At 39.1% G+C, this 23576-nt stretch overlaps 1 protein-coding gene across 1 annotated transcript in view; it reads right to left on the reverse strand.

Moving 5' to 3' along the window:
* GRID1 (glutamate ionotropic receptor delta type subunit 1) overlaps positions 1-23576 on the reverse strand; it is a 470054-nt gene that overhangs the window by 38821 nt on the left and 407657 nt on the right. Inside the window, exons 9-12 of the mRNA XM_083867019.1 lie at positions 13345-13446; positions 11779-11976; positions 9520-9844; positions 7522-7660 (exon numbers count right to left, since the gene is read on the reverse strand). Coding sequence (XP_083723145.1) covers positions 7522-7660; positions 9520-9844; positions 11779-11976; positions 13345-13446 — 764 coding nt within the window. The remainder of the gene's footprint in view (positions 1-7521; positions 7661-9519; positions 9845-11778; positions 11977-13344; positions 13447-23576) is intronic.

Consider the following 23576-nt stretch of genomic DNA (forward strand, 5'->3'; position numbering starts at 1 on the left):
TTGTATTGCATTGCATCGCATCGCATCGCATTATATTATATTATATTATATTATATTATATTATATTATATTATATTATATTATATTATATTATATTATATTATATTATGGGCACATGTGCAGAAGAGAAAATTGCTCAGCAAGGCAGATGAGCCCAGGGAATGAAGAGAACACATTTAACCCTTCTCTTAGCAACACATCACTATTCCAGAAAAGTTTTCTTTCTCTCCAGAAAATATTTTGCAATGTAAGAATGGAGAGGAGAGCACTCAGGGTATTAAACAGGAAAATAAGTTCCTTTCTCCCCTAAACCTCCATAACCTGCATTGATTAAAAATGTTTTGCCGGGTTTCTTTTTGGTTTGGTTTGCAGATTTGTTTGTTTTTACAGCATCACAAATAGTTTCTAAATCTCTTTATAAAGATATTCAATTTTTAAAGCCTTTCTTTAAATGGCAAGTTTACAGATTTCCACTTCACAGCAAGAGGGTTGATAAATATTTTACAATGTATTGGAACAACTTTTTTTTTGCAGCAGATGAAATATCATCCTATATATCAGTTAAGAGTGTCTGGTGTGAGAATAAATGCTCTTCCATCATGGAAACATTTATGAGGGGAGTGGCTATTTTAGATCTGGTAGATTTAAATGGAAATTTAAAAGAGAAAAAGCATCCAAATTAAAAGTGTTTGCTGGAGTTTAATATCCTGAGGCAGAAGAAAAACCCAAACAAGATTAACAACATAAAAATAATACATTTCAAAAGACCAGAGTCAACAAACACCAAGAACTAGAGAAGAAAATCTCTTGGGGTGTTGCTTTAAAGGATAAAGGATACAGAAGGGCTGGAAATTCCTATCAGACACAGATGCAAATTATCTTAACATGAGGAACCATTAAAAGAAGTTATAAGAAACTGCAAGAGCTTCTTTTCAGGACTTAGAAAACCAAAATCATTCTCTCTATATTTTCAAGACTAGTGCAGCCATTGGACCAGATAATTGTATGTGCTATAAATGTAGAGGAATTGTGCAATTTTTATGCAAAAAATTGTGCAAAATTGTGCAAATGCACGAGATAAAAGGAAGGAAACTTAAATCTTCCTCACAACACCAATAAACAAAATTTGCATGATTTGTCACTGCAGAAAGAGATTTGTGTCATCCCTTGACTGAGTCCCAGTGCCCAGAGCAGAAGTTGGGAAAATTCCCTTTGCTGTTGGGTGAGTTGAGAAAATCTAATGTTGAACAATCATGGAACAAAAATGACAGGATCTTGGTGAGGAATTGTGCAAGGTGAGAAGACAGAGGTTTTTTCACATGAAAAAATGAAGCAATTCCCAAAATATTTCAAGAGATTAGCAGAGTTGGAAGCCTCTGTATGCCCTGTCTGAAGTGACAATAATTAAAAAAAAAAAAAGTACAACTTCTCCTCCTTATAAGTGAGAACAGTGACTTCCAATCTCATCTCGTGGTTTTGCAGGAATTAATTTACTGTGATTAAATGTTTACTAACTATTGGTAATTTTGTGAATACAATTTACTTGTTGTGTCTTCAGGAATGTTCTCAGAGAGACGTTCTGGAAATTGGGAAACCTGTGCAGTAACATTCATTATATTCCATGTAACAGAACCTGCATGACTTTTATAATAACTGTGACACTAATGACTCGGACCAGTACAGATAAATTATATTAAAAATATAAATAAATATATAAATATATATTTATAATAAGTATAAAATTAAATGTATTAAACATAAATTTATTTAAAATAAATATAAATTTATAAATAAAATGTTATTTTACAGGAGGTTTGGTTTGGCTTGGTTTGGTTTGGTTTGCAGGCAGCTGCTTCACTTCACAACATCATTAAAACATGGAAAAAAAAAACCCACTGGCCAACCTTTTTCATGGTTCAGACCAAGAATTATTTCCAGAAGAGAATTCTCTATGGAGTTTTTCTTCTCCCTCCTGTTTTTGCCTTTAGAGATGATGGATTGAGCCGTTAGGAGATGTCTAAAGCTTTTTAAGGCCCTTTCTGTTTGATTTGCTATAGTAATAATTATTTTGCTTTTTTAATATCCTGCTATATTAGGTGGCATTATCAGTTCATATAAGACATTAAATCAGCTTCTTTAGAGAAAACATAATAGAAATCTAAGTACCCTATTGAGCAAAAATCTCCCATTACTGTGTTACGTATTGTTTATCCCTTAGGAGTTAAATAGAAAATACAACCTGACAAAATAAGTCATCGGTGCCACCCATGGAATAAAAAATAAACTTCATCCTACAAAAAAGAAGGTGTAAGGCAGGGGCAGTGGGATTTAATTTATGCAGAAAGATGCTCTGTGGACAACTGGGGAATAATCTACATTAATATGAGCCAATATGACCAAAAAATGACTCTGTCCAAGCCAAGGAGAACCTGCTATCAAATATCAGATTAAACCAACCCTTGTATGTTTTGATGGCCTGTCCTGAGGGCTGCTACTCTTGCTAGATTTCCGTCCTTTCAAAAGCAAAAGGAAAAAAATAATAAAGATTTTATTACCTGCACAGATGGTAGATTTTGCTAACGTTACATCCAAATCATTTTCTTCTCTAAACTGTGCATGCATCTGAATTTTAATGCCTCGGCCCACCTCAGACACAGAATTTTGGCATAACCAGAACAAATGAAGAGATGCTGTGACACAGGTCTCTCCAAAGTCAAGCTGGAGAGGTGTGCAACCACAAATCTCTTTGTTGGCCATTGAAATCCCATCTACATCTCATTTTTTTAATGGCAACTGGAGAGACACAGAACACAAGCCTGACTTTCAGCTGTGCATTCTCATTTTTTTCTCAGAAAAAAAAAAAAATGTCCCTGGGAAATATTTGCACTTAGACGGTTGTTCAATTAGAAGAGTAATTAGGATCCATTTTAAACCGTGCTGGAGTGGCATATGCCAACACTCAGAGAGCTTTTCAAAGGGCTCCAGACTGGGCAGCACCATCAATAGGAGAGAAATGAAAAGACAAACAATGGGACTTGCAGCACTGGCAGCTGCCCAGTGCCTTGTCCTGAGCACAGCCTGAAGGCAAAAGCTGGCAAGCTCTGCCCCAGGAAATTCCACCTCTGTGCTCCAGACAGGGAATGTTCTGGAAAAAAAAAAAAAAAAAAAAAAAAAAAAAAAAAAAAAAAAAAAAAAAAAAAAAAAAGTTTTGAGCTCTTGCATCTTTCTTACACTCATTTTTAGCCCTTTTTTTTTTTTTTTTTTTTTTTTTTTTTTTTTTTTTTTTTTCTTCAGGGACTTAATCTAGTTATTTAATGATTGAAGCTTTTGCTCACAGGCCTTTAATAATAATCACAATCATTATTTTTTATCATGCTCATTCATACGTGCCTCCTGCCAACATGCCTGAGGTGCTGCACAGACACTGCAGAACACAGTGCAAATTAAACATAACAAAAGGAAACCCAATGAAATATTTAAAAAGACACGTCTGATATTAACAAGAGAAAGGCTGTTTTCAAACAGGAGGAATTTCAAGACAAAATTGATGTGAATACAGAGGGATTCTGGTGAGGTTCCCACCACCAACCCTATCAAATCCACTTAACTACAGAGATGAAATGTTTGTCCATCTCCCTCTGGCTGGCACCTTCCAAGCACTTTCCTCATTTTATTTTTAAATATTTTGAGATTGCTTCTGTTTTGTATGCAACCAGAAAATCTGTATTTTTTTGATACCTGCAGTGCTACTATAACATAGTGACTTATGACCATCATCCTCAAAACAGCTAAACTGACAATATGCCACATTAGAAATATAAGAATTAGAAATATAAGAAAATATTATTACTGTGTTAAACACAAAGAGAACCAAGACAGGGAGGAGGCTGAGCTTGCCAAGATCAAACAAAGCTTGTGGTAGAAAAAGAATTTGCACCCAAGTCTTCCAAGTGCCAGCCTATCACCCCAACTAAGCTGCTCTAAATCTTCAGCTGTCACCAAAACACAAGACATTGGGGGATTAAAATACAAATAAGGAAATGTGAAATCATGAAACAACAGATATATTATGCATTTGTATGCAGTCCCTGAATATATATAATATAGATGCCTCTCAAGGTATTCACAGCACATACAAATGTTAAGGATCAATTTGACAAAAAATCTTAAATTTAAACCTTTATGAATCTGCAAATAGAACACCTTTCTTTGTCCTATTTTTCTGGCATGATTCTTTACCTCTTGTCAGACAAGCTCTCCCAAACCTGAGCTCCAGAATATCCGTGCAGCTATTGAACTGCATGTAGTCTGCTTGTTAACAAGAAATGAGGCTGCAATGCAAGTCACTGCTAATTAAACTCATCATTACAAATGGAAGGTCAGACAGCAGATCCAAGAGCCGTTTGAAAATGTAATAAGACAAAAGAAAGAACAAACTCACACGTAATAATTCTGCCTTACTTGGCAGACTGACCCAGCAGAAGACTCTCCAGCTGCACTGAAGGCAAATATTAGAATAGTAAATCCAAATAATTTGGGTTTAAACAATTTCATTGAAGATTACCACAGGCTCTAAACATTACCTAGATTCCTTATTAAAAACAAAAATTGAGAATTGATCATTTATAAAGTTAGAACAGGCATCATCAGCTTCCTACCCTGAGCTGCAAGGTAGTTGTCTTCCCTTTTTCACACTGAACTGGGTAACCTCTCTCTGCTTGATGTGTCACTGCCCTGCCTGGACCTCCACAAACACAGAAATCCTGAGACAACCACAACATTGACACTGTTCCCTGCCTGGGAGGTGGGGCACAGAGAAGAGTGCCAGGAAGTAATCTGGAGGTAATTTAAGAGTGTCGGGAGTGCAGGAGGAAATTTGGACAAAAGGGATTGAGAAGGAGCATTAAAAGATCAACAGAGAGTAGAAGCACAAAATTTTTTTGGTGCTTCTTCACCAACAATTTTGCCAGCTGCAGAATTGAGGGCAGCCAAGGAAGGTACATCGGATTTCCTGTCAGCTCTGATCTCCTGAGGGGATAGAGGGTTTCCAAACTCCACGTTTGGACTCATCCCACCACCACAGACACCAAGGTGAGTGATGGGCACACAGGACACAAGAGGAGCAAGGACACAGGTGATGTCCTGTCCTGCCAGAGCAGAAAGCCACTGCCTCTTCTTGTTAGCACACCTGAGATAAAGCCCTTGATGTTTTGGGAAAAATCCAAGGAGAAGAATAGTTTTCCTTTCCAAATTAAGCACATTTCTTACTTGGGATCTGGGCACCTGGACAAAAAAAAATCCTGTTCAGGATTTACAAAGTATCTGCCAGGAAACAAATATAGATGGCAGATCAAAGCTGCTTTCTGCCATTCCTCCCACTCTGGGCGTTCCACCTTTCCCTGAGCCACAGGAAGCCTCTGAAACTCCCAGCAGGGTGGAATAGCCTTGTGAGACTTGCCAGTGACAGCTTTAAAAACCAAGAAAAAGTGTTCCCATACCAGCAGGCTTTCATCTGACACGATAATTCTAAAAAACCTGCCTTCCAACAGCTCAACTTCGCTTCAGTGAATGTCTCACCGAGCTCCTTCTAATAAATATTGTTTATGATTTCTATGACACACTTGTTTTGCAGTGAAATTGTGGAGGCAGTGATCACTGGGGCTGATTGACACCTAGTTATTCAATCAAACACACTTCTATTTCACTAGTCACAGACCACACATGCCAAATTTGATACCGAAACAGCTTCTATTAGGGCATTTTGGAGAGGGCTTGGGAAGAAAATCAGTCTTGTAATGAAAATCTTAACTATGCTGCAGCTCCTGCAGCACCATAATACTCATTTCTCTCCTGCTGGCAATTTGGAGGCAGCAGCACTGAACACCAGAGGACTCCTCCATGGAGGGAGAGATAACAGCAGACATTTACTGAAAGGATGGGGGCTGTTTTCTCTTAACAATGGAAGTGTACACAGATGGATTTGGTAGTTCTCAGCTGGTGAGCAAATATTCAGCTCCAGCTCATTGTGGCTCTTTGGGTGGGGAAAAATTGGATTTCACATAAGTATTCCTTTCTGGGTTCATGAAAGACAGAGTGCAGGCCAGCTGAGTGGCAGAGTCAGGCAGAAACAGCCACTGCACACAGTCAGTCAGAACAGGGAGCAGAGGCACAAGGCCACCATTAATTCATGAAAGGCAGTAATTTACTTTCTCAGAAAAAAACACCCCAACAACTTGTTCTAAATCTGACAAAACATTTTATAAGCTGTTTCGCCTCAAGTGTGGGGACATGAAAATCATAGTTCACACTGATGGATGGATGTTCAACAAGAGCTCCCAGAGAAACTATTCCTTTACCCCACCTCCTCTCTCCAAGGCACCTCAGGAATGATTTGGGAGCCTAAACCACAAGCATCCAGAACCATTTTTGACATCTCAGGCAATATGAACAATCCAAATTGTGACAACACCCACTAGAGATCCCTGCCCTTACGGCCAAGGAGGTGGAACACAGGCAGTGAAACTTCCGGCAACTTAAAATTGCTTTTGGCATTTACATTCTGAATTACTCTGCTGATGTTTCCTTATTTCTGCATCCTCATCTTGTATGAGGGGATGTGATAAAGGAACCTGGGAAGTGAGAAAGGCATTTAATGACTCTTCTCCAGCCTCCACCTCCAGCAGTAGAAGGCTGTCTGAGTTCTATACTTGTGAAACAATCCCGAGCAGTTCCTTCACCCAAATAACTTCTCTCCTCCTCAAGATTCTTAGCAATGTCTTTTTATTTTAAGAAGGGGATTTAAAACCCCTTGTAAATGTTGTAACAGCTCAGACTCAAAGGCATCCTCTAAAAATCCATAGTTCTGCTCTTAAACCTCTGTTCTTTTAAGATTCTTCAAGTAATTACACTCCAACTTTTGTCCTCCCCTGAACTTTACTGAGTTTTGGAAAGTGCTGATTAGAGCAAAGAGAAAATTTCTTCAGCAGGGAAAGAAATAGAACCTTCAAAAAATTTTAAGAACCTGATTAGTCAAGCTTTCTGGACAGCTATTTGTGTCTTGCTTTTCAAGAACAATTTATTCACTCAGCTTAACCTTATTCCCAGCACATCCAGGCAACACACACAGACAGTTTTATTCTACATAGTTTCTCGTGGATTTCCAGAAAAAAAAAAATGAAACCCTTTAGCCTTTAAATTTGCAGGAAAAGAAAAACAAAACAACAAGTTACACACACACACACACACAGACACACAAATTGAAACCAAACAATCAACAGGATGTGAAAGATGTCTCTCCTGGAAAAATACAGAATTCAAGTACCATGGTCCTCTCCATCAGAATTGCCTGAGGGCTGTTGGAGTGAAAGTGAAGAGGGGGAGAGGAGAGAAAAACAGCCACTGCAAATAAGCAGAGTATTTTATTAGAGAGTTATCTCCTTTTGGCAAGAATGAGCGCTCAAACGGATAATACCTTCCTGTGAAATCCAGGTTTCCGGCTCCGTGTTAAGAAGAGGCTCTTACCTGATGGGATTATCCATCCTCGATACTGTGAGGAAAGCTGCTAAATTCGCCGTGTAGGAAGAGCACACAATGAGGGTGAAGAGCCACCAGCTCCCCATCACAATGCGCATGGCCACGGAATTGACACTGGACTCACCCCCTACAAACAAACAAAACACAGGAATGGAGGGGCTCTCAGCAAAATCCATTTACAATCACCTTCTGTGTGCTCTGCTCTGTTAAACTTTGCTGGAGTTCCTCTCTGCTTCCCCTCCAGTCTGCCCTTTCACTGTGAGAAAAGCACTGTTAAGGCTGATAATTCACGAGTATTTTCTCCAGTCAACCTCTTGCTCTAGACACTGTTCTAGAAAATCATCTTTCAAAATATTTTCCCTTGAGAATTATTGAGGATCAAACCTAAAGAACGTGAAAAACGTTCTAAATAAAGTTGAACGGCGAAGCACGACTGATACGCAGGAATTAAATCATTACAGTGTTCACAATATAGTAATATTCTGTCTTCAATTACCCTCTCAGAATTGGAAAAGAAGCCCCACAGAACTGCCTAATGGTTTGTGTGCTATCTTTGCTGTATTTAAATCTGCGAAGACTGAAGCATTAGTGTCATTGCTTGTTACCCTTTACAAGATTTCAAACCATTGAAGATTTCTTTCCAGCATCCTTCAAGCACAGTTACTCTTGAGCATCATTGGAGACTAAACCTCAGCACAGAGCTGGTTCTACTTACTTCAGCATATGTTTGTGCTGATTATATCTTACTGCACTTAAACCCATCTTAATGAGATGAGGGACCAAGTTTCGTAGTAATAGGATGGATTTTCCAGCTGAAGCTTTAGAAGCTTGCAATCACAATGAAAAAAAAATATTTAGAAAAAAAAAAGTTAACAACTTTACCCATATGTCAGCAGTCAATAAAACCTGCCTTCCAAGAATACAACTAACGTTATAGATAGGGCACAAAAAACTGTGTGGGCAGATTTTGTAAACAATTAATGACAAAAATAACTTCATTAATGGCAGCAGTCCTACTGAATTCAGCAGCATCAGTCCCATGTAAAGTGTAAAGCTAGTTACACACTCAGCTCAAAGTAAGAGCTGAGTATAGCGCTCACCAAGAGATAAACTGTCTCACGAGTTCAAGAATATATGCATTTGTATTTCCATTTATACATTAAACAATTAAAAAGGTGCTAATTTCAGAGCTGGAGAAACACTGCAATTCTGCACCAAGCAGCTCTGTGGTTTACTTCTAGGGTAACAATTTTGCCAAAGAGGAAAAGCCTTTCCTGGATTCAGCAAGTGATGGGAAAGGCGTAAAAAGACAGAAATCCCCAATCCTTGCCCACTTTTGTTCAGCTGAGCTAATAAAACATACAGAGACCTTCTGTGGGATTGTCACTCCTGACTTTCTTTCTTTCAGGTGTTTGAGCCTTTGCAGCAGCTTTCTCACGCTGCTTCACATAAACAACATTGTATTCTTAGAATTTATCAGTATGTTTTGGATAGTTGTTCTCTGAGAGAGAACTTGACTGATGGTCACAGTGACCAATGGAGTCAGGAGGTTGTGACCTCCTTTGGGCCAATCTTGGCCTTTTGTACAAAATGTATATAAGTAGAATTGGAGTCAGATAATAAAGAGCCTTCCATGTTTGACCCTGCTGCTGTTGCTGTCTTCTGTGAGGGTCCACACCACGTCACAACGTTGCAGGGGTAACAGTGGGATCTCTACCCTGCTCTGGGAAGGGATGCCAGGGGTAACAGTGGGATCTCTACCCCGCTCTGGGAAGGGATGCCAGGGGTAACAGTGGGATCTCTGCCCCGCTCTGGGAAGGGATGCCAGGGGTAACAGTGGGATCTCTGCCCCGCTCTGGGAAGGGATGCCAGGGGTAACAGTGGGATCTCTGCCCCGCTCTGGGAAGGGATGCCAGGGGTAACAGAGGGATCTCTACCCCGCTGTGGGAAGACCTGCCCCACCACCCCATGGAGCAGGGTGAGTACCTTGCTGCACGAAGGCGCCGTAGACCACCCATATGGCGCTGTGCAGGGTGGAGGAGACGGAGGGGCCGGGCTGCGCCGCGCCCTGCGCCCGCACGGCCTGGATGCGGTTCAGCACGAAGATGAGCACGCCCACCACGGGGATGGCGGCCGCGATGCACGCCCACACCGCCACGTCGAAGGGAGCCAGCAGGGAGAAGATGTTGATCTTCTCCTCGGGCTTCTTGATGAGGATGCCCACGGAGTAGTCCATGTAGCGCTTGCTGAAGTCCACCACGCTCTCCCGCTCGGGGGTGATGGTGATGGCCGAGATGGCCAGGTCTGCTCTCTGCAAGAGAAACGTGGCGTGTCGCATCTTTCCCTGCTGTCAGGACACTGGCCAGCACGAGGAGAAGCTTTTAGGAACTAAGTGGTTACTTGCTTTTCCTTCTATTGTTTAAAACAATTAGATGCGCTCATATAAATATAAATTCTCATATTCATATGAATTCTCTAATTCTGCTCTCATCGTTTCGACGTTAGTTAATTGCGTCAATCTGAAGAAGAGTAATGAAGTATAACCTGTCAAGGTGCTCTTGAACAGAAAGCATGGCCCTGACTCCTCTCTTATCTGGCTTATCATCTAACCTTTATCCCTCACTTGTTTTCCAAAGGAGGCCTAAAACTCCAAACCATATTAACCCCGTGCAATGCAAGCAATAAAGAAAGAAACACCATTTATTTAGCTTGTGTGTTTGATTGCAGAGTGGGAAGAGCTAATGTTTGTTTTCCTCCCTGCAGAATTCCCAAATTTACATATTCATGACGAGATTTCATAGGACAATCGAGGAGAAGACTTTGGGTTTTTTTTTTTAATGAATAAAGTGATGGGAAAAGCTCGTAACAGGAAGAATGCACAAGGACAACTTTGTTCCTGAAACTGCTTTGACTTCAATATTTAAAACAAGTAGGTGTTGATGTAGATAATCCTTAAAGAGAAAGCACACTTGATGAAGGGTAAGATAGGAGTTAACAAATAAGATTCCCAAAGCTTTTGAAGAGCTTCAATTAGATTTTCAGTACTTTCTGTCTTAATAAAAAGAGTTCTCTTCAAAAAAACCCAGAATATACATTCTGTTTCCTAACTCTAATTGCATTGGGAACGTAAAGCCAATATTAGAGGAGGGAGGTTTGCTTTGAAACCCTTTGGAGTCTGTGGAACAAATGGTAGCAGAAATACCATTTTAAAAATACCATAATAGATATTTTATTGCTCCAAAGAAAGCAATTTCCAAAGAAACTTAACAGGAGTTCTTACCTTATTTTTAAATCCATGAAATTCAAAGAGTTTATGTCAATGCAAAATATGTTAAAAATTCTTTATGCTCCCTAGCACCAACCAAGAACATTCCATTATCACACACGTTTGCTACTGCTTTAATTGCTTCTATTTCCTCCTAAACATCTCCTTACAGATACTGAACCACCTATTTACAAGATAATGAGAAAGCTTTCGCTTTCAGTAATAACCTCCACTGCACAAGAGTAACCTTTTCTACAAAAAAAGCAGCAACATGGAATATTAATTCCTTTGATTCTTCTTCTTGATTAACGCTTGTCCCATGTCAGGTTGTAAAAACACGAACAAAATACCCTCGTTTCATTCTCTGGGAGATTCTAACCTACAAACTCTACCCGTTTACCTAAATGGACTTCAATTAACTTACTCCTGGATTTGCAATATTGTAATTAAGATATTTGGTCCTCTCAATTTTAAATGAATGAAGAATCTTGAGACAAGTTTAATTCTCATTCCCTGTTACTGGGGCTACTTTTTTCTGTTTGGGAGTCCAACTCATTGTCATTATTCATTGGTTGCCACAGAATGACCAAAATAAAGTCCATCTACAAACAACTTTCAAAGACAAAATGACAACAAATAAAATACCAGTAGTTAATACTTTAAGGAGAATATCTTATTTTTTCCCTATTTTCCATAGCCATTCCCTCACACACACAAAGATGACCTCTGTTCTTATAGCAATGTAAACACATAGATTCACACCAATATAATTTATGTTGAGAACAGCTGGAAGCAAATAAAACAAGAGACTCTCTCTAGCTCCTATCCTGTCTACAGAGTCTTAAATTGCAGTTTATATCACACTCAAACCATCCACAGCTCAGAAGAATTCTGCACTGGTGCCCTCATCCTAATTCCTAATTCCTAATCCTGTCATTTTTTAAAATGCATTTTTTAAATGCAATTTCTTCTCTGTGTACCTTGTTAATGAGTTCTCCAATCATGCCATTCCAGGAGCTGTTTTGGAGCTGGTGTCCATACTTGCCATCAGGAGCTTGGTAAATCTCATACTTGAAGCCCAGATTCTTGGCCAGCGCATCCAGGACGTCGATGGAAAACCCTTTGTATCGTTTTGGCTGCCCGAGGATGTTCTCTGCCACCATCACAAAAGGTTCTTCCTGAGAACAAAACAGCATCTTAACTGACGCTTGAAACGAGATTTTTAGTTTGTTTCTCTGAGAAAAAGGGTGTTTTCTGAGTTAGTTCTGGACAACTTGGCACAGATTTTTGAGACACACATAACCTTTTGAGGCAAAAATTGTAGATTTTTGGGATATACATGGGATATTGTGAAGCTTCCCAACCAGACACCAACCACTGCCTCAGCACTTGAGTCCTATCCATAGCCTTGGTTTTTCCACAGTTCTTGAGAAGAAGCAGATTCCAGATGAAATTCAGCCCCAGATTTAGAAAGCTATATTCTATATACAAGGCCTCATCTTTTACCCAGCTAAACACAAGCCTAAACCACTGCAATCTTGTGAACATTTAAAAATTTGAAAATCCAAATATTAACCACCTTCATGGGTACTGGTTTCTTGAGTATTTTAATTTAAGAATGTCTGTTTTGAGACCAAGTAAATGCAGCGTTTTGTGGTGTGTTTTCTGCTGGGGATGGGTGTCCTGCTCTCCCTCCTGCAGGGGAATCCCAGGGATGTTGGTGGCACAGCCACCTTTGCAGCTGGTACTGCCACAGAGGGGTCTGCTCACCTCTCACACCAGCTACAGAATAAATTGAGGGAAGAAAATTGGGGGCTGGAAAGAGTGTCTGCCTTCACGTACATATGTACACTCATGTACTGTATATTTGTACCATGAATCAAAAAAAGAGAATTGAAAACAAACAAAAAAAGGACATCAATTCTGCAATCTGCAGGCTACAAATATCTTAGCCAGGAATGCATTCAAGCCCTCGTTTGCCCCTGATGTAGCACTTGGCTGACAAGAGCTCTTAACCACACCAGATTTAACAGACAGTAGTCCCAAATGCATAATGATTTTTATATATTTTTTTGAAAGATGACACTTTTCTAAAAGATATAGTTTATCTCAATGGGAATTTATGAGCTCGATGCAGAAAATACTTGATTAAATTTTACAGCCTGCAGTGTACAAGAGCCAAGATTAGATTATCATAATTGGCCCATCTGATCTTAAAATCCATGAAATGCTGAAAACTGCCTCTCCAAGCTGGAGGATGGGATCTGGAATGCACCCCTGTGCTGGTTCTATGCCTGGTAGGAATTACAATGCAGAAAAAACAGCATAAGCAAACAAACAAACCCTCTGTGCCACCGACAGTGCACAGCTCCACATAAAATAATAAAGGGCCATCACCTATCTCCCTTGCTTATGTAACTGATCATCCAAAAATACTGAACTCGAAATGATAGGGGAGAAAACACTTGCGGGAAGCGCCCGAAATATTCAGTCAGATCCTTTTTATTTTGAGCATTTTTGTTTGCTGAACTCAGAAAGGATCATACCAAGACTGTCACCACTTTGAGTGTCACTCCCTGGAGGTCGTTGCCCAGCCGCCGCTCCTGGAGGCTCCCGTTGAGTCCCTTCTCTGAGTCCCACGTCGCCAGCTGGAACAGAAACACCCAGAGGCTGAGGCACTGCCAGGCAGGGACCTCTCAGCATTTACAAAATGTAAATTGTTTCGTGTTTAACAGCATTTAATAGCACCTTGACCGACTCCAGAACTGATACACAGAGGGGTTTGGCTTTTTTTAAGGTACAATCAGAATTAGCGCAATTCAGAGGTCAGACATAGACAGGCACCTGGCCTGAATGTGTGTTCATTTGTGTGCGCCATATAAATTATATAAATTATCTGTAGGATTTATCCTATAATTTCACTTAGTTCACTCTGACATTACGTTTTTCCTCACTAAGCTTGTATTGCCTGGGAGGCTTCAGGATTACCTGTGGTTGCACTATTCCAGATTTCCCTTTCTGCTGAGATCCCTATTTTCAATACCCTACATTTATCAAAGACCAACCTTTTTTTTTTTCCACAGTGTTTTAGCTCACCTGCAGTCATAAATTCCTGACACAGGTTCTATGGTGTCAAGCTGTCTCAGCTCATGTTTTCTTCAGCTCCTATCTTAGCTCCTGTTTTCTCTGTTCTTGCCCTACTTTTACGTGATCTCTAAAACAATTACAGGCTCTGGAGCTCCCAGGCTCCCAATGAACAAGTATCTCATATCCACCAGATGTACCACATGCATGTTTTCAGGATATCTCCCTGGAATATTACATCTAAATATTTCATTTTTCAATTAAACGCATAATTTTAAAAATTCATTTTACCGCATTTTTCTGAAGAGAAATACAGTTCAATTCAATAGAACAGATTCAGTAGGAAAGTCAGTCTTTAAGTGACCTTTGGATTATTCAAACTAAAGATGCTCCTGAGCAGCAGCAGCAGCAGCAGCATCAGACACTCCTTTTGCCTTCAAACAGAATCCACAGTGTCATTTTGTGCAGAAAACACATAAATAGTATCAAGCAGAAACTGTTTTCTTATTTTTTTTTCTTTCAGCTGTACTCTTAAGCACCAATCCTATGCTCACATATTTGGAAGCAGTGTTGTTAGCTGAAGGCATGCCCTGTAGAAATTAAACACAGTCCAAGATCTGTGAAATATGGATTCCTCCTGCCAGAAGCTAATTGTCATGTAACAAGTCAAAATCTTCTTGGAAAGAACTTACTTCACTGAAAACGCCCATGGCTAGATGTCTTACATGATTTATTTCTACGACTTCAGTTTTATCCTAAAGCCTCACAAATCAAATCAGCAAATAAAATGTGATGGAAGAGATCTGTATAGTTTTATTTCTGTTTTGTTGCATTAAACTGATAAACAGGGAACTAGAAAAGAACAAGACGTTCAGTGAATATTCAGCCACTATCACAACTGATGGAAATTATTCCACTAAACATTGAAAGCTGAGACGCAGGAGAGGAAAGACTTAAGGTACAACTTCCTTTTTATCCAGATGACCTGGAGGATGGAGGAGGAGAATGTATGAATAATTTTCAGCTTTCTAATGACACTCCTGAAAGCTGAAATATCTCAGATTGAACACTCTCCTCCTGTGATGGCAGCTTGGAGTGACAGAGGAGTGTCTGCACATCAAGTGTCTGCAGCAACACTGGCATCATTTGAATTTGAATTTAAATGCTTGTTCTGAAATATTTCCAGGTGTTCCTCAGCCCCAAGTGGACAGATCTTTCCTCCGACATGAATCAACATGGTTCAAAGATCAGTGTAGGTGTGTACAGCATCTGCTGTGTCTCAAATCTGTAAAAAAAGCTTAAAAAGAAGGTTTAAACCTTCTTTGCTTGTCCCAGGCATATGATGGAGATTTTTGCCCAAATGGTTTGCAAAATCTACAAGGTGATGATTAAATAGTCATAAAAATGGGAAATGTAACACATTCAGGTTTATTCCATCACTGGTAGACTGACACATCATTTTTTTCCTTTCAGAATCTGGTTTCATAAAAGGCCTTGGACTTCTCGAATACTCTGTTTCACATTCTGCACTACCTGGAAGAGTTCCAAAACAATACTGGAGAAAAGACAGTGTAAACCCATGAATTTATTTTTTTTTTTTTTTTCCAAAAAGGAGCAGACAAAGGTTCTTCTCTGCAGCAGGGATAAGAAGCATATTTTGCTTCAGAACAAGCACTCCAGAGATTACTGTACCACAAACTTTTCAGCCTCTTAAAAGCAAACTACAGAGACAAAAAATCATAAACTGAACATAAGGAAAACCATTTCTAGGAGGGATTTTCCCTGTGCATCCCTGTGCTTTGGAACATTTGTTAAGAACTGTGCCAATTTTATCTTCCACTCCTTGCAGGCAGAGTTTTGTTTACAGGACCGGTGTATTTGCAGATATGTATAGCAATTTGTGCCAAGATCAGAAACTAATTTCCAGCACGGTTACACACCATGAGTGCTGCTGTTCAGGCCATTGGAGTTTCATTTTTTGGAGAAATATGGACAGATTTTCCTACTAGAAGTCTGTAGCCAAAGGTTATGTAGCACAGCCATCATCACTGATAGGAGATAAAGGGCTTTTAAATCTGATTATGAGAAATAACTGCTTGCAGAATCAGCACTTGCAGGATGTGTTTAAAAAAAAATAAAAATCAATGGTCTCTGGGATATGTATTTAATGGCAACCTGGGTGGGGTTTTTTGATTCTCAATTAGCTGGTTCTGTGACTTTAAGTTTTGAAATCAGCTGCTTTATGAAAGATTTTCAACTTAAAGCTTCTCAGTTTTCCTTTCTGAACCAGCCCTGTTGCTGGGAGTCCTCTAGTTCTAACCAAACAGCAGAATCTAAACAATCCAGTAAAGATTACCCAGAGGAAACAAATGTGGAATTCACACCAAAAGGAAACTCGTTGGAAAATTCTGACTCAAAACATGCTTCTGATTTCAGTCAATATTTACTGCATTTTTAACTAGAACTGCAAGGAAAGGTTTGGAGAGAGAAAACAACAACTTGTACATTGTTTTCACCCTCCACAAGCAACACAGGGTGAAACAAAGACACTTACTCAAAACACAAGCAAAACAAATGTATGTCATAGGCCCAACCAAATGGAGATGCAAAACATCCCAAACAGATTTTTCCTTTCCCAAAAGAAAAATCCCTTTCACAGGAAATACAAATAGTTTCTTAGAAACATTTATTCATTCTCAGTGCAGACTATTGGATAAGAAATAGATAAAAGGGCAGGGATTTTTTTTCAGTATTTCTAAGCAAAACGATTTTTAATGGGAAGAGCTTGGCACATCCAGGATATAAGGAAGGACATAGATAAAGGAAATCAAAGAACTCTCTGGTGGTTCTTGAATTTACCAGAGATACCAGAGCCAAATAATGCTGGATCCCAGCCAAAGGTGATTAGGATGGTTTTGTCCCACGTAGAACAATTTCACTGAAGTCCCAGAGTGCACAGTTTGACCTGTGATCTCCTCAGTTTGCAATTTCCCAGGTGAGTGCATTGATTGCCATCTTTAAGGCTGGTAGAGGGGCAAATTATCCACAAAGCAAAAAGGTACTTGTGCAGTCTTTTCAGAGAATGTCACAATGCCAGAACACTTGAAAACCACAGCTACTTTCATCTCCAAAAGGAAAAAAACCATTCCCTACTGCTGAAACAAAGCATTTACAAGGAAACAAAGCCATTCCTAGAACTCTGCCAGGGAGGAACTCTGTCAAAAGTGCTCAGGAACAATCTGAGGTTCCAGCCTACGAGCGTTAATTCGCCAGCCTGTGTAACACCACTGAGTCCCCAGAGCCACACTTATAGAAAGTTAATTGAGCGTAGAGCTGGAATGGAAAATAGAGAAAGTTCAAGAAGGCTGAAGGAGGGATTTGAGCAGGAAAGAGCAATTGACCTGAACAGACATATCTAAGGAAACAGACATACACCAGCGCTCGCCTGAGCAGCCAGCGAGACAAATGGCAAACGTCTGGGGCTGAGATGGCACATGGAGTCTGCCCTTGAAACAGCACAAAGCCCTTCAGAGTTTTTTGAGGGAACAGGCCCACAATTAACAGAGAAAAGCAGCACTAACGGAGTCACCACCACGCAGACAGTCCCATAAAACTCTGATTTAGAATTTAAGAAAACCAATCTCCCATTGCGCCAACGAAATGCACTTTGGCAAGAAGCTGCACAGTAACGAGCAGAGAATTTACAAAAATCAGAATAAAATTTCAAATCAATTTAAACAGCTCAAAAACCAATGCAAAACACTAAAAATTATGTTGCACTGAAACAAAGAGTCAAATTAGTACCAGAAAATTAGTATCAGAAGTGTATTTTTGCCTTGTAAGATCAATGACTACTTAACTGCTATTTTATCTAGAGACTAACTAGATAGGATATGGATATGAAATCTCTCTCTCCATGTCATTTACAATAACTCCTACATAATAAATAGGGAAAACCTAGACGGGGAAAACTACATTAGTTAACCCAAAACTGTGGGGATAGTTTAGGACAGAGGACTCTCAGCAGAGGCTTTGGTAGAGGTATTCCAGCATTGATATTCTTATTCTCTAGAAGTCTCTATATTTATTCAGGTCCTGCTCTTCAAATTCTTCCATCACTGCAGCCAACAATTTCGACCCTACCTATCATAACTCAGCCCTATCTTGCTCCACTATTTTTATGGCCCTTCATTGCAGAGAATATCAAGTACTTCGACGTGAGACAAAATGTTTTCCCTTATGTTTTTCATTAGCCAAAGATCAACTCAATTAAATGTAATGACCGTACTATTAAAAGCCAACTACTTTACATATAATAGAGCTCTACAACATAAATGAAGATTAGACACTTTCTGCCCTATACTACTAATATTAAGGAAGCCAAGGTGTTCCCATGTATTGCTTTGTACGGAATTGAAAGTGAGGAATTTCATGCAGAATTGAAGCAATAGTTTCCTTTCTAACCTTATAGGTTTTATTAACACAGTGGCAGATTTTTATACCCTTTGGGAATAGATCAGCACCATATACTTTATACTGTGTGTATATCACATTTAATATTATGTTGCAGGGCATGGATGATGAGAATTATCTTTTTGCTGAAATGAGATGCTGCTCCATTATGTGGCAGAACGAGACATTATTTTGCTAGCAGGTAATGAAGCAGCATTGATACCAATTCAGGGTTGCTCCTTTTTCCATATTGTGAGAGCTGGTGAACATCTCTGACCTCTTACACAACACAGAGAAACACCTGTGTCCTACTGTGCAATGCTTGTCTGGGGCAGCAAATCCCCTCTTGGCAGAAAAAAGGAGCTGAAAGGACATGACAAGATAAATGTATTCTGTAATTCATTATATAAAAGTATAAATAGGCCATCTTCAGCTCTGCTAGAATAAATTGCTTCAATTAATACTAGTCTTTGAAGGAGCAGTGACTGCAACATGCTGATGTTATTAGTGCGGCAACACAGGCACTGAGAAAGATGTAGTATTAAATGAAGCAATCATGAGAGTGATGAAAACAATATGAACAAGAATCTTATCCTCTGATGGCTTCTTTATGAAGTGCAGGGAAGTATTACTCCATCCCGAAATTCCTGTATTTCATTTCCCCGACATAATATCAAAACGTGGCAAAGAAGGTGTTGAAAATAAATTGGAGGTATTTTCTACTAGACACTCACAGGCTTCTCTCTTGAAAAGCAGGCAAGAAAATTCCACACTTGTCCTCCTGCAGTTTTACCACTTTTTAAGATACAAATGATGTGCCACAGTGTAGAAACACTGTTGATGAATCAGATGGCAGCATTGCCATAGCAAAAAGATGTGAGTGCAGCACCACAACTCCTTTAAGGGTCAAATAAATTAACTGTGAGTACCCAAGATATTGCTGAATCAGGCACTTCCCAGGGGCATCGTAATGATATGAACAACCAGGTCTCTAAGCATAAAATTAAAACTAATAAGCAATCATGAAAGTTAGAGCAATGCAGGTACAAAGTCCTCAACAGCTGCCACAAGTTACTGGCTAAAATCACATTGCCATGGGTTACCTGTGCTAAAGGCAAATGAGCCCCTCTTCTTTTTCCTGCAGTTTTAATGTCAAAGTCATTGTCCAGTGAAATCCAACATGTCCTGGACTCCAAGGATACTCTGAATGTTATGAACAATTACTGAGAATCAGGTTGCTCAGGAAGAGCTGCTTGTGGACAAAACTGAACCAATTCCCTTTACCACGACTCATTACGTGCAGGTAAAGTGGAAACAAATCCATTTCACACAGAGAACAGGTTGTTTTCGAAGCTTCCAAATGCTTTTTGGGAGCAAATATTACCAGCTTTTGAGAGCAGGACTATCCTTGTTATTCATGCAGACCCTTTGTAAACAAAAAAAAACCCCATTGTCATCCAAAAATTGGATCTAACAACAAATACAAATTCATGTTGATTTCCTATAGGTTCTTGTCCTGCTCTACTGAGTGCAGTAGCCAAATCACTCCCTGTTGTGCTGTTCTAAGAATTTTCCTGGGGAGGGAGAGCAGGAGAGGCTTGCACAGAGCTGTCAGGACCCGTTTTTTCCAGCCCTTCTATGTGAGAACTCTGCACACAGGAATTAACCACCACACTACAATGGGCTATGCCAAAACTGCTCTGCTTTTTGCAATTCCTTACTGGGTTTCTTGGGTATTATCTGAGCTGAATGCTTTTTGATACCTCACATTCAAGAAACCCATCCATATTTCTTCAGTTGTAACCACAGGACTTTCCCTGGCCTGGCCCCCGAGGTACAGACCACTGGGTGATTCCACCAGCTGTGATTTTCATCCCCTGAAGCCTGGACAGCAGGAATTCACTTTCTGATTCTGGTTAAAGACACTGAGTCATCTCAGAAGGAAAGCAAAGTTCAGCCCACGCTCTGCTATCACCCATCAAAACCAGATCTCAGCGCTGTATTGAAAATTCTCAATTCTTCTCTCAAACTCCAGACACTTACAAAAAGCTCCACAACACCAAGAGCAACTTTTTGTAGAAATTTATTCAACAAATTGGCATTATTTGATTACCTCACGATATTTTGGTGGCCTTGATATAACAAGGACAATGTTCTAGAGGAAAAGCCACTTTTGATTTTAGTTCAAAAGGTATGAATTCATAAAAGCAATTTATAAACCAAATTGAAAACTTAAAGACAAAGAGGTAAATCTTAGATGAAATGTTGATATTTAAAGAGGACAATTAAAAAACTTAAATAATATTTTAACAGAATTGCTGTTCAGACAAGTTAATACTCTCTCTTGACATCAATAAAAACCCTACATACCAAGGCTTCCCTGCTAAAGATTTTAAATTAATTTTGATCAGCTCTGGTTATCAGCACTGGAATCCACATCCACATCAATGGAACACTGAAAACTCTTGTAATAAATAAAAAAGTTCTGTTTTTACTGAACTTTCCCTTTTTTTTGATCTTTACAATATGACTTCATCTTTATCCAGTGACACAAAATGGCTTAAACCATTTGGAGATACTTTTTTCCCCCTACAACAAAAACCACTGAGTAAAAAAACCCCATAACTTGGTGTTTGGTAATGGATAATTGCCTCCCCAAGAAACAGAAGAACTGTAGATAGTATTAAGGAAAACATGAATTTTCCTCTCTCTAATGATAGGCATTTAATGGTTTTAATTAACAACAAGCTATATTGAGACAGCTTTCAAAAATATATTTATCCCTTGGGCTTTGTTACATACATAGAGCAGGTTTTGCAAGGCAAATAAAATCAGCTTGCTCACAAAGCCAATTAGCAGAGAATATACAAACAGCAGATCCACAGATATTGTAGTTTATATAAACTATGCACCCATTGCTAAGTGTTCACAAGGAACATAACAATACATTTAGTTAATCTTTGCATAGTCTTCATACAGAAACTGTGAAAATACTTCTCCAAGTTACTGTGTACAAACCTTTTGCTCACAGCCTATTGCCCTGCTTCATTTTCATTGCCCTGCTTCATTTTTTCCCTGCTTCAAATCAACATTTAGAGGAATTTTTAGCTTTTAAAAAAAAATAAAAATTCTGGACAATGAGAACTTGTGAACAATTTTGCACAGTGACAGATAGTGCACACAGAGTACATAAGAAAGATTACAGTAATAAATACTTTCTCCCAGCTCCACAAACTGCCACGTATCAGCAAAACTCCCTCACACCAGGAAGGATGTGGCAATTTCAGCAAAGTAGTCGAAGGTAAGAAATAAAAGCAGGTAAGAAATACAACTTGTACTGTGTGTAATGCTTAAAGGCTTCTCCTCTCAGGTTCCTTTTAAAATAAACACTGATCTCCAGAAAGCTTTATTAGAGTGCCCTACATCATTTGTTCAGGAGGATTCAATAATTTAGTGGGTTTATGTAATTACTACAGAGCTTATTTAATATCGCACCTGATGAGTCGTTGTTTTCCAAGTCTCGAGAAAAGCTTCTAGAAAGGTCAAAGCTGAACGAATTAGAAAAACAAGACGTGATTTATGTCCAAACTTCTCAGTGGAGGGAGAGGAACACTTTGGGCCAGGGATGAGCAGCAGAAGCTCTGCCAAGGAAAGGGAGCAGCTCTTTGGGAATGACCCCACTGGGAGATCACCCTACCTGAAAACATCTCAAGATTTACGATTTATTTCTACGCTCTAAATGGCTCTTGGTCACTGCAGGGCAGCTGGTTTTTCAACAATGAACAGCAGAGAATTTATACACAGCCTTAGGGCTAAAATGGTCAATGCCCTCAGAGAAATATGGGTGCAGAAATATGGTAAAGAATTATCACAAACGTATCTGAGGAGGGGAAAAAAACCACACACGTTACATTCATTAAATCCCTTTCTTACTGCCTTAACCTGATATTCTTTCTGTTGCTATGGTGATTGTTATCCAGCCATTTATACATTTAAAGAAAAAAAAAATAATCAAAATCAGTATTCCCTCTCATGAAATTCAAAGTGTGAGAAATATCTCCTTAATGCAATATAAAGACTATTTCCTCAGTGGACCCATCAGACATTCATTTTCCTAAGGTCTTCCGAGTCCATTTAAACTTCTCTCTTGCTCACATTGTGTGGCAATGAATTTCAAAATATAAGCAGGCAGTCTCTGCAAATGTACTTCCTCTAACAGGTTGTACAAGCTGCCTACCAGTTCATTTTATTAAGTATCATCTAGGTTTCCATTGTGAGAAAAAAATGAATAATTCCTTCCCATTTTGTCTTTTAATCTCTTTATTTCCTAAGCACCTAGACACACTCCCTCCTTTGCTTACTGAGCCAAAAAATTGTGGCCTCTATGTCTCTTCATATAGAAGGAATCTGATATCTCCAGTCACCCTTTTTGAAAGGGGGAAAAAAATAAAAATCACCCAAAAAACCCAACTCAATCCAAATTATAGAGACCGGAGAAAAATCAGCCCATGGAAAATTGGAGAACTGACTTCAGAAAGCCAACTTTGGAGTGTATTATTAAGCCTATATTTTAAAATTACCTTAGAAAAGTTGCCTTAGAAATCTTCAGCATTAAAATGCAGAAACAGCTGAACAAGGAAAGCAGAAAGCAAATGTCACCGATAGAAATTGTATATATTTATATAATATATACTTAGGAAATGGAAAATAAATTCTTACCTACTACATGCACAGTAAAACATAGAATTATTTAATGTTTCTTGGGAAAAAAAAAAGGCACTTTCATTTATTAGAAAAAAATGCCAACACCTTCCATTGTATTTGTTGGGAACTCTTCTGAAATGCCTTCCCTTGCATAAGCAGAAGGTGATAAATACAAAATAGAAAGTTGTGAGCCTGCAGTAATCCCCCTCCTCTCACTAGATCTACAGTCATTTATTGGTAATAACTGCCCACAACTTTTAATAAAGGGGAATTTGCAGCAAATGCTGAATTTCCAGTATTTTTTTTCCAACATGGATTTTTTTTTATAACTCACAGAACTGCCTTACAGATCCCAGAATGTCTGAAGCCTGCAGACTTTGCTCCCAAACCCAATTAATTAAAGGAAACAAAATTAACGGGGTGTTAATAATTATGTGTGTTTGTCCACATCTCCATGGCAAAATATTCCCAGCTGCTTTGGAGCTTGCGATAAACTCTGATGGCTGAGAGGCCCCACAATCTGCTGGCTGCCCATCAA

This window comes from Zosterops lateralis (genome assembly GCF_965231275.1).
Source record: "Zosterops lateralis genome assembly, chromosome: 8".
Classification (NCBI taxonomy): domain Eukaryota; kingdom Metazoa; phylum Chordata; class Aves; order Passeriformes; family Zosteropidae; genus Zosterops; species Zosterops lateralis.